This window comes from Schistocerca serialis, chromosome 2 (assembly GCF_023864345.2).
Source record: "Schistocerca serialis cubense isolate TAMUIC-IGC-003099 chromosome 2, iqSchSeri2.2, whole genome shotgun sequence".
Lineage (NCBI taxonomy): Eukaryota > Metazoa > Arthropoda > Insecta > Orthoptera > Acrididae > Schistocerca > Schistocerca serialis.
In genome coordinates this window covers 506,100,207-506,112,673 of record NC_064639.1, presented here as the reverse complement: position 1 = coordinate 506,112,673, position 12,467 = coordinate 506,100,207, and the positions used below count along the sequence as shown (strand labels likewise).

Below are 12,467 nucleotides of genomic sequence, written 5' to 3'. Positions count from 1 at the left end.
GCACCATCCCCCTTTCTCGCCGGGCTGTAAGATTCTACAGAAGGAATGGAAAATAATGGAATACAGGACCCTGGACTGACTGACCTGCACTGAGGCTAAACAGAAATTTGAACGGCTTCATCCCATGCGCATGATGTCATCTTACGCTGCCACTGTCACTCCTGTTACAGCTCCGTTGCACCACATACAGTCAGCTCTCAGAGCCGAAGGACCACACGTGGCCCCTTGATAGTGGGGGGCACTTCCCTCCCTGTTGCTCCCGCACCTCCTACCTCGGGAGCAGCAACCACCCCAACCATCAGGGGCACCAGTCCACACTTGTAAGCCGGAGAAGCTTATGTCTTCGTCGGCTTCTCTCACTAGGAAGGGATCCCTTGGGTCACTCCCTTCCCAGGTTCCTACCAGTGACAAACCAGACACCCGCCAGGGGCTAAAGAAGCCCCAGGTAGCTGGTCGTAGGGCATCGCGGTCCTCTTCAGTCCTGGAGACTGAATCAAAGACGCCCTCCCAGCAAGGGCAACCAAAGGAACAGCATGAGAAATAGCAATCTAAGACCTGTAAGACCAAGGAAATTGCGGTGGCATCCACTCCACCGCTACCTACGAGCTCTGCGTCTGAGTATGCGGTGGAGATTCTGGCATCCGCTGACGACCTAGATCTCGCTAGTCCCTCAGACATGATTGATGTCACTCCTGCCGGTACTCAATCGGTGGCAGCAGGTGACCCAGCGGCGTAATCTGCCTCCTCGGTCCCTTCACGTCTTCCTCGGCCGTGGACAATATCATCCTCCAGTGGAACTGCAGCAGTTTTTTCCACCATCTTGCTGAGCTGCGACAACTGCTCAGCCTTCGCCCTTTCCTCTCAATTGCTCTTCAGGAAACTTGGTTTCTGGCGGTGCGAACCCACGCCCTCCATGGCTATCGGAGTTGTTACAAGAACCGGGCAGCTTATGAGAGGGTATCTGGTGGTGTCTGCATCTATGTCCTTCACTCTCTTTACAGCGAGTCTGTCCCTTTACAAACATCTTTAGAGGCTGTTGCTGTTCAGGTGTGGATGCCTCAGGCTGTTTCTGTCTGCAGTCTCTATCTTCCACTGGACGGTGATGTCCTGCAGCATGTCCTGGCTGTGCTGATAGCCAAATTGTCGCTACCTTTTCTGTTACTGGATAACTTCAATGCCCATAACCCACTGTGGGGTGGATCAGTGGCAACAAGCCAAGGCAGCATCATTGAGCTAGTATTGGCACAGCTCGACCTTTCTCTTTTAAATACTGGTGCCTTCACACATTTCAGAGTGGCGCGTGGCACATACTCAGCCATCGACCTTTCAATCTGCAGCCCTAGCCTATTACCATCTGTCCAATGGAGTGTGCATAATGACTTGTGCGGTACTGACCTTTTTCCGATCTCTCTGTCACTGCCAAAGCGTCACTCTTCCGGGTGCACCTGCAGATGGATTATGAATAAGGCTGACTGGGACTTGTTCACCTCCATTGCCACTATTGAGCCTCTTTCCAATGACGCCATTGATGCGGTGGTTCACTCGGTCACCACCGGCATCGTTATTGCCACAGAACCTGCTGTTCCCTGTTCTTATGGGTCCCCTCGGTGGAGGACTGTGCCTTGGTGGTCGCCCGAGATCGCTGAGGCGATTAAAGATCGCAGGCGGGCACTACAGCGTCACAAGCGGCATCCCCAACTGGCACACCTTATCGCCTTTAAATAGCTCTGTGTGTGAGCACGCCGCCTCATTCATCAATGCAAGCAGGAGTGCTGGAAAAGGTATGTCTCCACCATTGGCGTCCATTCCTCTCCATTGCAGGTTTGGGCCAAGATTAGGCGACTCTATGACTATCGGACCCCCGTCAGCGTACCTGTGCTTTTACTGAATGGAGCAGTCTGTACTGACTCCAATACAATTGCAAACCACTTAGCGGAGCATTTTGCTCCCTGAAAGAGCGGTTGGAACATCGGAGCCTTTCGTTTCACATGCGCCACCCTGAATCGTACATTGCTCCGTTCGGTGAGTAGGAATTCCAAAGTGCCCTACTGCTTGCCCTGATACGGCTCCTGAACCAGATCGCATAAACTGTCAGCTGCTAAAACACCACTTGTTGGGCTGCCAGCGACGTCTCCTAGACCTTTTCAACCATATGTGGGTTGAGGGTGAGTTCCTGTTGCAATGGTGGGAAAGCATCGTAATCCCCGTGTTGAAACCTGGCAAGAACCCACTGGAGGTGGACAGCTACTGCCCCATTAGCCTCACCAACATTCTTTCCAGGTTGCTCGAATGCATGGTGAGCCAGAGGTTGAGTTGGCTACTTGAGTCTCGGGGCCTTCTGGGTCCGTCTCAGGGTGGGTTCCGTAAGAGCCGCTCTGTCGCCGATAATCTGGTGTGCCTGGAGTCTGCCATCCGTACAGCCTTTGCCCCCCCGTCAGCATCTGGTCGCCGTCTTTTTTGACATGCAGAAGACATACGATTAGACATGGCGACATCACATCCCCTCTACACCTCATGGTTGGGGTCTTCGGGGTCTGCTCCTGATTTTCTTTCAAAATTTTCTGTTTCTTCGTTCCTTCCGCATGCAAGTTGCTGTCTCCCATAGTTCCTCCCGAGTTCAGGAGAAGGGGGTACCGCAAGAATCTGTCTTAAGTGTCTGCCTCTTTTTAATTGCAATTAATGGGCTCGCTGCGGCGGTGGGAACGCCTGTCTCAGCTTTCTTGTATGCTGACGACTTCTGCCTATACTTTAGCTACACTGGCATTGCAGCTGCTGAACGGCAGCTGCAGGGCGCTATCCGCAAGGCGCAGTCTTGGGCTGTAGCGCATGGCTTCTAGTTTTTGGCTGCCAAGACCTGCGTTATGCATTTCTGCCGACGACGCACTGTTCACCCTGAGCCACGGCTTTATCTTGACAGTGAACCTCTTGCTGTGGTGGAGACACATCGGTTTTTGGATTTGGTTTTTGATACCCGGTTGACTTGGCTCTCTCATATTCGGCAGCTTAAACAGATGTGCTGGTGGCATCTTAACGCTCTTCATTGCTTGAGTCACACCAGCTGCGGTGCTGATCGGTCTACCCTTCTATGGCTGTACCAGGCATTAATTCAGTCCCGTCTAGATTATGGGAGCCTGGCTTACAGTTCGGCATCACCTTCCACATTGCAGTCGCTTGACCCCACCAACTAGCTCTGCAGATGATGAAGAAATAGATGAAATGTATGACGAGATAAAAGAAATTATTCAGGTAGTGAAGGGAGACGAAAATTTAATAGTCATGGGTGACTGGAATTCGTCAGTAGGAAAAGGGAGAGAAGGAAACATAGTAGGTGAATATGGATTGGGGGGAAGGAATGAAAGAGGAAGCCGCCTTGTAGAATTTTGTACAGAGCATAACTTAATCATAACTAACTCTTGGTTTAAGAATCATGAAAGAGGGTTGTATACATGGAAGAACCCTGGAGATACTAAAAGGTATCAGATAGATTATATAATGGTAAGACAGAGATTTAGGAACCAGGTTTTAAATTGTAAGACATTTCCATGGGCAGATGTGGACTCTGACCACAATCTATTGGTTATGACCTGTAGATTAAAACTGAAGAAACTGCAAAAAGGTGGGAATTTAAAGAGATGGGACCTGGATAAACTGAAAGAACCAGAGGTTGTACAGAGTTTCAGGGAGAGCATAAGGGAACACCTGACAGGAATGGGGGAAAGAAATACAGTAGAAGAAGAATGGGTAGCTCTGAGGGATGAAGTAGTGAAGGCAGCAGACGATCAAGTAGGTAAAAAGACGAGGGCTAATAGAAATCCTTGGGTAACAGAAGAAATATTGAATTTAATTGATGAAAGGAGAAAATATAAAAATGCAGTAAATGAAGCAGGCAAAAAGGAATGCAATAATCTCAAAAATGATATCGACAGGAAGTGCAAAATGGCTAAGCAGGGATGGCTAGAGGACACATCTAAGGATGTAGAGGCTTGTCTCACTAGGGGTAAGATAGATACTGCCTACAGGAAAATTAAAGAGACCTTTGGAGAGAAGAGAACCACTTGTATGAATATCAAGAGCTCAGATGGCAACCCAGTTCTAAGCAAAGAAGGGAAGGCAGAAAGGTGGAAGGAATATATAGAGGGTTTATACAAGGGCGATGTACTTAAGGACAATATTATGGAAATGGAAGAGGATGTAGATGAATACGAAATGGGAGATAAGATACTGCGTGAAGAATTTGACAGAGCATGAAAGACCTGAGTCGAAACAAGGCCCCGGGAGTAGACAACATTCCATTAGAACTACTGATGGCCTCGGGAGAGCCAGTCATGACAAAACTCAACCATCTGGTGAGCACGATGTATGAGACAGGCGAAATACCCTCAGACTTCAAGAAGAATATAATAATTCCAAGCCCAAAGAAAGCAGGTGTTGACAGATGTGAAAATTGCCGAACTATCAGTTTAATAAGTCACAGCTGCAAAATACTAACACGAATTCTTTACAGACGAATGGAAAAACTGGTAGAAGCTGACCTCGGGGAAGATCAGTTTGGATTCCGTAGAAATGTTGGAACACGTGAGGCAGTACTGACCTTACGACTTATCTTAGAAGAAAGATTAAGGAAAGGCAAACCTACGTTTCTAGCATTTGTAGACTTAGAGAAAGCTTTTGACAATGTTAACTGGAATACTCTCTTTCAAATTCTGAAGGTGGCAGGGGTAAAATACAGGGAGCGAAAGGCTATTTACAATTTGTACAGAAACCAGATGGCAGTTATAAGAGTCGAAGGGCATGAAAGGGAAGCAGTGGTTGGGAAAAGAGTGAAACAGGGTTGTAACCTCTCCCCGATGTTATTCAATCTGTATATTGAGCAAGCAATAAAGGAAACAAAAGAAAAATTCGGAGTAGGTATTAAAATTCATGGAGAAGAAGTAAAAACTTTGAGGTTCGCCGATGACATTGTAATTCTGTCAGAGACAGCAAAGGACTTGGAAGAGCAGTTGAACGGAATGGACAGTGTCTTGAAAGAAGGATATAAGAAAAACATCAACAAAAGCAAAACGAGGATAATGGAATGTAGTCAAATTAAGTCGGGTGATGCTGAGGGAATTAGATTAGGAAATGAGACACTTAAAGTAGTAAAGGAGTTTTGCTTTTTAGGGAGTAAAATAACCGATGATGGTCGAAGTAGAGAGGATATAAAATGTAGAGTGGCAATGGCAAGGAAAGCGTTTCTCAAGAACAGAAATTTGTTAACATCGAGTATAGATTTAAGTGTCAGGAAGTCGTTTCTGAAAGTATTTGTATGGAGTGTAGCCATGTATGGAAGTGAAACATGGACGATAACTAGTTTGGACAAGAAGAGAATAGAAGCTTTCGAAACGTGGTGCTACAGAAGAATGCTGAAGATTAGATGGGTAGATCACGTAACTAATGAGGAGGTATTGAATAGGATTGGGGAGAAGAGAAGTTTGTGGCACAGCTTGACTAGAAGAAGGGATCGGTTGGTAGGACATGTTTTGAGGCATCAAGGGATCACAAATTTAGCATTAGAGGGCAGCGTGGAGGGTAAAAATCGTAGAGGGAGACAAAGAGATGAATACACTAAGCAGATTCAGAAGGATGTAGTTTGCAGTAGGTACTGGGATATGAAGAAGCTTGCACAGGATAGAGTAGCATGGAGAGCTGCATCAAACCAGTCTCAGGACTGAAGACCACAACAAAAACGACGACCCCACCCTTCACAGCGGGATCTGACACAACACTGGAGCTTTCCAAACAAGCCCTATCAACAGCATACTTGTGGAGACAGGTGTCCCTCCATTGCGGTTCGGGCACCAACGGTTACTGGCTGCTTATGGTACACACATTTGTAGCTTGCCCAGGCATCCCAATTATTGTCTCCTGTTCCCTCAGTTGGTCGTCCATCTTCCGGAACGGTGGCTCCAGTCAGGGTGTACGATCACGGTTCGCATCAGAGCTCTTTTCTCTGAGCTTGAGGTTTTCCGTCTTCCACCTTTTTTCCGGGCCACTCTGCGTATACCCCCGTGGTGTGTGCCCCACCCATGCCTTCGGCTCGATTTGGCACAAGGCCCAAAGGACTCAGTCCCTCCTGAGGCCCTCCGCCATCGCTTTATTTCAATCCTTGCCGCATTTCAAGGCTCTGACAGTGTCTATACTTACGGTTCAATTGTTGCTGGTTGTGTCGGTTATGCTCTTACTCTAGGGGATCACTATGAACAACACTCATTGCTGGCTGGCTGCAGTGTTTTCACTGCTGAGCTGGTCACCATCTCTCGCACCCTAGAGTATATCCGCTCCTGCTTAGGCGAGTCCTTCATTATTGTAGTGACTTCCTGAGCGGTTTACGAGCTATCGACCAGTGTTTCCCTCGCTCTCATCTGGTGATAGCTATCCAGGAGTCCCTCCATACTTTTGCCCGTTGCGGCCGCTCTGTGGTCTTTGTGTGGACCCCAGGTCATGTCGGCGTCCTGGGAAATGAACGTGTTGACACGCTGGCCAAACAGGCTGTCGGTTCACCAGCCTTGGAGATTGGCCTTTCGGAGAGCGACCTCAGGTCCGTTTTGCGACAGAAGGTACTTCGCACCTGGGGTGAAGAATGGCGCATGCTTCCTTTACCCAACAAACTTCGGGCCATCAAGGAGGCTACCAGTGCATGGCGCTCCTCCTTGCGGGTCTCTCACAAGGACTCTGTTGTCCTCTGCCGGCTGCACATTGGCCACACTTGGATAACACACAGCTATTTATTGAGCCATGAGACCCACCTTTATGTCGCTGCGGGTCAGCTTTGACGGTGGTTCACATCTTGTTGGACTGCCTGCTTTTAACTCTGTTGAGGCAGACATTTGCGCTGCCTGATATGCTTCCTGCACTTTTATCAGATAACATTGTGATGGCAGATTTAGTTTTGAGTTTTATTCGTGCAGGGGGTTTTCATCGCTTGATCTAAGTGTTTGTCCTTTTTTTTTGTGTTGAGTCTGGCCTTTGGCCTACGATTTTAGACTGGGATTTTTAGTGCATTTTTTGGTGGTTGGCTTTTCCTGTTTTGTTTCTATGGTCGGCCAACCACTGTCACACTTGGTGTGATTTTAATTCCTTTTTTCTGGTCTCTGTTTGTGTCTTTCTTGTCCTGTGTCTTCTCTTGTCATCTCCACTGTTTGTTCTTATTCTTTGTGGGTGTTTCAAGTTTGTGGAAAAAGGGACAAATGGCCCTAGTAGTCTGGTCCCTTCAATCCCACAAACCAACCAACCAAGTTTGCAAATTTCTCAATAGATATCAATACACTTGCTATAACCCTCAATGTCAGTTGCATGCTGTGGCTTTCCTCAAAGTGACAATTGAAGAGATACATCTGTATGTTTGACAGGGCATGATGCATGTTCGATTTATGAAGATGACTGTTCCGCTTTTCTGAGCGGAGGGGTTGGAAACAGCAGCCTTCTTCTGTCCCCTACTGGATATGTCGTTAATGATAAGCAAGTGAATAGAAAGAAATAATGGACATGTGGCATATGCCATTTGTTAAACATTGAAGTCTACCAGATGAGGCCATAAATTGTTGATACTAGATGCAGCGTACTAAAAGTTTTCTAGTTTTTGTGGTATACATAAAAATATACTGTGTGTATTATTGTATCAAGATGTCTTACCTGCTTGTGAACAACGTTAACATTCATTTTGACTACCATGTGCTTATCACAGAATCTGAGAAAATTGTGTTTTTCGTTGTAGTGGGTACTTGTTTATTCTGCGTGCTGAGAGGTGATGTTCATGAATACGGAGATGAGAGAAAAAAAATCAAATCCAATCACTTAATTGACATTGAATGGCATGGACAAAATCTTAGATTTCATTGATAGTTCTTGTCCTCTTCGAGTATACTAACATTTATGTTGGTGACCTCATTTAGCCATAGAACATGCTGTAGTATACGTACAGTAAATATTAGGTCTGAAATAAACGTTATTTTAGAAGTCATAGGCATGATTCTGATTTTAGAAGTCATAGGCATGATTCTGATATTTGTTGATAATGTGACATTTTTCTGATTTACTTCACAGATACATATTGTAAATTGCAAGTTTTTGGATGTGATGGCAGGCACAAGCCTGTTGCTAAAAGAATACTTCCCATAAGGCCCAATTAGAGCGAGACTGTGGCCAAGTGCAACATGACAATTCTGTGTATCAAACCTGAAGTCCAGATTTGAGTTCCCCAATTTCTTTTGCTCACTCTGGATGGATGAATGGATGGATGGATGAGGCAGCTTAACTCCTTTTGATGGGAAGCATAAACCGCCTTATGTTTACCAATTTCCAGGGGTGTAGGAAGGCAGATGCAAGTGTATTTAACACTATTAATATTTAACACTATTAGTTGAGTGTAAACATAAGTTCAATAATGATCATTTGTGACCTCAGTTCTTTTACATAATGGGCAAATTCTGGACAAAGCGTATTTGTTCTTGGAAATGTCTCATTGTGAGATATTCTAACCTAAAATGGCAAATGGGAAGTGAATGAAAGGAAAAAATCAAACTATTCTCTGATTAAAAACTGCAAATTGTTGGTGTTCTTTCCATTTTTCTGTAATAGCCCTGTTCCTGTCATTGATGTTACAAAAAAAATATTTTGAAACATTTCAGGTACCTCTGTCTTCAGAATAAACAATCAGCAGTTGAAGCGTTTAAGTGCTATACAAAGCAACACCCAAATATTCAGGCTGGGCCACCATATATTTTACCCCTGCTCAACTTCATATGGTTTCTTTTGCAAACTGTAGAAAGGTATGTACTAACACATCAGTACACATATCTGCATGGTCTTAAGGGTGCTGCAAGTAAAATTTTTCATTACAAGTCTCAGAAGTTTAGAGGAATGCAAAGACATAAATTACCATGTGCTGTTACTGAAAGAAGGAAAGCTAATTAATGTTGGATATTAAACTGTGTGTATTGACACTTGAAACAAATTAAGTGGTTTCTTTGTAATATACTACATGAATCACCTAAGCTGTTGACCTCAAATATTTGTGGAACCATGTAAGATATCATAATTTTGTTTTCACGCTATTGAATTGTAATGAAGTTCTCATTAAACTGTGTATAGTCTTCTGTGATGTCAGTGTTAATTATGGAGATATTAGTATCACCTTTGTTTCCTCAAATAAAACGATAGTACACAGACTTGGCGTACTATACAAGGGAGAACACAGTAACTATTGTGTGACAAATTCCTTTATTGTATTTTTCACACAAATATTGTGACACTCTAAGTTTGTAGCTTCCATACCCAGTGTCATTTTGAATAAAATAATTTTGGCTATTAGGCCTCATCATTGTAAAAAACTAAACAAACAGAATTGCCAATCATTTGACTACAGCCCATTGATCGAAACATCAGCGGTTTAGTTGCTTTAGCGTTTTACAGTGACGTTGCCTAATATCCAAAGTCATTTTATTCATAAGCATCATGACCAGTTTTGCTTTTTATTTTTTAGTAAGTTGATGTTTTGTGGCCATTATTATGTAAAGGATTCAACATATCTGATACTGACTTAATAGGAAGCCAAAAAAAGTGTGACCTAAGGCTGAGAAATACAGTAACAGAAAAACTGTAGTAATTTTTGCTACAGTGATCAAATATCTAGAAAAGATTAATTCAGTTTAATATCACTCACAGCAATTAAGTGCAGTAAATGGTTTCTCTCTTTTGGATATCAAACTTATTGCTGTTTTGTGTAGTAGTTTGTAATATCAAAATTTTGAAGTTGTGAAGTTGTTTACTTACCACTTTGTCATGTGTGCCTTATAATTATGACTGTTTTTCTTTCAGTGGTAAGCTAGCTGCTTTTATTGTCTTGTGTGAAAAATATGAGCCAAGTATAAAAAGGGATCCATCATATACTGAATATCTTGATAAAATTTCCCAAATATTTTTTGGTGTCGCTGCTGCCCGTCCAAAGACACAAGGATTTTTAGGTAATGAAAACATTTACTGAATTCTTCCATTTCATTTACATGCAAGTGTCATAGAGCTACGTTACTCTTTTGATGTTAAGTGCATTGGACAACATTAACAATACATCTCGGGCATTATTTGTAAAGTGTTTGCTACTTACGTGGCGTGTGTTGTGTAGTGTTACCCTTCTGCTTTTCGGGAATGAAATACTAGTAATGAAACTCTGTACACTGTACTCTTTCATGTCATAAAATGTATTTTTAAATTACTTTTCTTATTTCACATGCATTGAATGGAGTACTAATTGAAGTAGTAAGCCTCGGGGGTTGCCATTCCATTCTGAAACAGACTGAATAGGAGTGTAGGTGCATTGTAACCTTTCTCGTTTTCCTTGTTTCTTGGCTCGATAGTTGTCATTTGGTAGAAACTGGTGGACTGAATAAACCTGGTAGTTACTTTTGATGTTGGCAGTCTTTTCCATGAAATAATCCTCCAGAGCAAAAATAAATAATGATCTTATGAATCAGTAAGCTAAATATTGTTCCTATATTAGAGGATACTTTTTGGGTTTCTAGACAACTTGACAGTTCCATTTTTGCATATACACTCCTGGAAATGGAAAAAAGAACACATTGACACCGGTGTGTCAGACCCACCATACTTGCTCCGGACACTGCGAGAGGGCTGTACAAGCAATGATCACACGCACGGCACAGCGGACACACCAGGAACCGCGGTGTTGGCCGTCGAATGGCGCTAGCTGCGCAGCATTTGTGCACCGCCGCCGTCAGTGTCAGCCAGTTTTCCGTGGCATACGGAGCTCCATCGCAGTCTTTAACACTGGTAGCATGCCGCGACAGCGTGGACGTGAACCGTATGTGCAGTTGATGGACTTTGAGCAAGGGCGTATAGTGGGCATGCGGGAGGCCGGGTGGACGTACCGCCGAATTGCTCAACACGTGGGGCGTGAGGTCTCCACAGTACATCAATGTTGTCGCCAGTGGTCGGCGGAAGGTGCACGTGCCCGTCGACCTGGGACCGGACCGCAGCGACGCACGGATGCACGCCAAGACCGTAGGATCCTACGCAGTGCCGTAGGGGACCGCACCGCCACTTCCCAGCAAATTAGGGACACTGTTGCTCCTGGGGTATCGGCGAGGACCATTCGCAACCGTCTCCATGAAGCTGGGCCACGGTCCCGCACACCGTTAGGCCGTCTTCCGCTCACGCCCCAACATCGTGCAGCCCGCCTCCAGTGGTGTCGCGACAGGTGGGAATGGAGGGACGAATGGAGACGTGTCGTCTTCAGCGATGAGAGTGGCTTCTGCCTTGATGCCAATGATGGTCGTATGCGTGTTTGGCGCCGTGCAGGTGAGCGCCACAATCAGGACTGCATACGACCGGGCACACAGGGCCAACACCCGGCATCATGGTGTGGGGAGCGATCTCCTACACTGGTCGTACACCACTGGTAATCGTCGAGGGGACACTGAATAGTGCACGGTACATCCAAACCGTCATCGAACCCATCGTTCTACCATTCCTGGACCGGCAAGGGAACTTGCTGTTCCAACAGGACAATACACGTCCGCATGTATCCCGTGCCACCCAACGTGCTCTAGAAGGTGTAAGTCAACTACCCTGGCCAGCAAGATCTCCGGATCTGTCCCCCATTGAGCATGTTTGGGACTGGATGAAGCGTCGTCTCACGCGGTCTGCACGTCCAGCACGAATGCTGGTCCAGCTGAGGCGCCAGGTGGAAATGGCATGGCAAGCCGTTCCACAGGACTACATCCAGCATATCTACGATCGTCTCCATGGGAGAATAGCAGCCTGCATTGCTGCGAAAGGTGGATATACACTGTACTAGTGCCGACATTGTGCATGCTCTGTTGCCTGTGTCTATGTGCCTGTGGTTCTGTCAGTGTGATCATGTGATGTATCTGACCCCGGGAATGTGTCAATAAAGTTTCCCCTTCCTGGGACAATGAATTCACGGTGTTCTTATTTCAATTTCCAGGAGTTTAGTATTTTTATGGCCAATGCAAGATCTTGATCAGGTATTGAGAGATTTGCTTCTTTGTCACACATGATTACTCGCAACATGTAACAAATGGGACTGCATCTTTCATTGAAGTGATGTGTGTACTAAATGAGACAGTCAGTCTAGCTCGACATTTGAAAGCACGTTGTTTACCGACCACAGTGGGAAACAACGCAGAAATCTCAGCATTCTGTGTTACTGATTGGTGTTGATATTTTCACCAATGTAAAGAGAATGATACCTCAGGCTGTTCAAGAATATGATCCATGATGTCAAAAGAGTGATACTCATTTGACCACGTAAACTCGGTTTGACCATTTCTCCCACGATATCCTGTGAACAATGGATGAAAGGCAAGAGCCAGGTTTAAAATTCCTAGATCTTGCAGACTCCCCTCACGGTCCCAAACCGCCATACAAGTTTTTCAGTTCATCTGCGATTC

At 45.1% G+C, this 12,467-nt stretch overlaps 1 protein-coding gene across 1 annotated transcript in view; it reads left to right on the top strand.

Moving 5' to 3' along the window:
- Positions 1 to 12,467, top strand: part of LOC126457468 (Golgi to ER traffic protein 4 homolog) — a 76,100-nt gene that overhangs the window by 54,824 nt on the left and 8,809 nt on the right. Inside the window, exons 6-7 of the mRNA XM_050093758.1 lie at positions 8,667 to 8,807; positions 9,856 to 10,001. Of these exons, the coding sequence (XP_049949715.1) occupies positions 8,667 to 8,807; positions 9,856 to 10,001 (287 nt within the window). The remainder of the gene's footprint in view (positions 1 to 8,666; positions 8,808 to 9,855; positions 10,002 to 12,467) is intronic.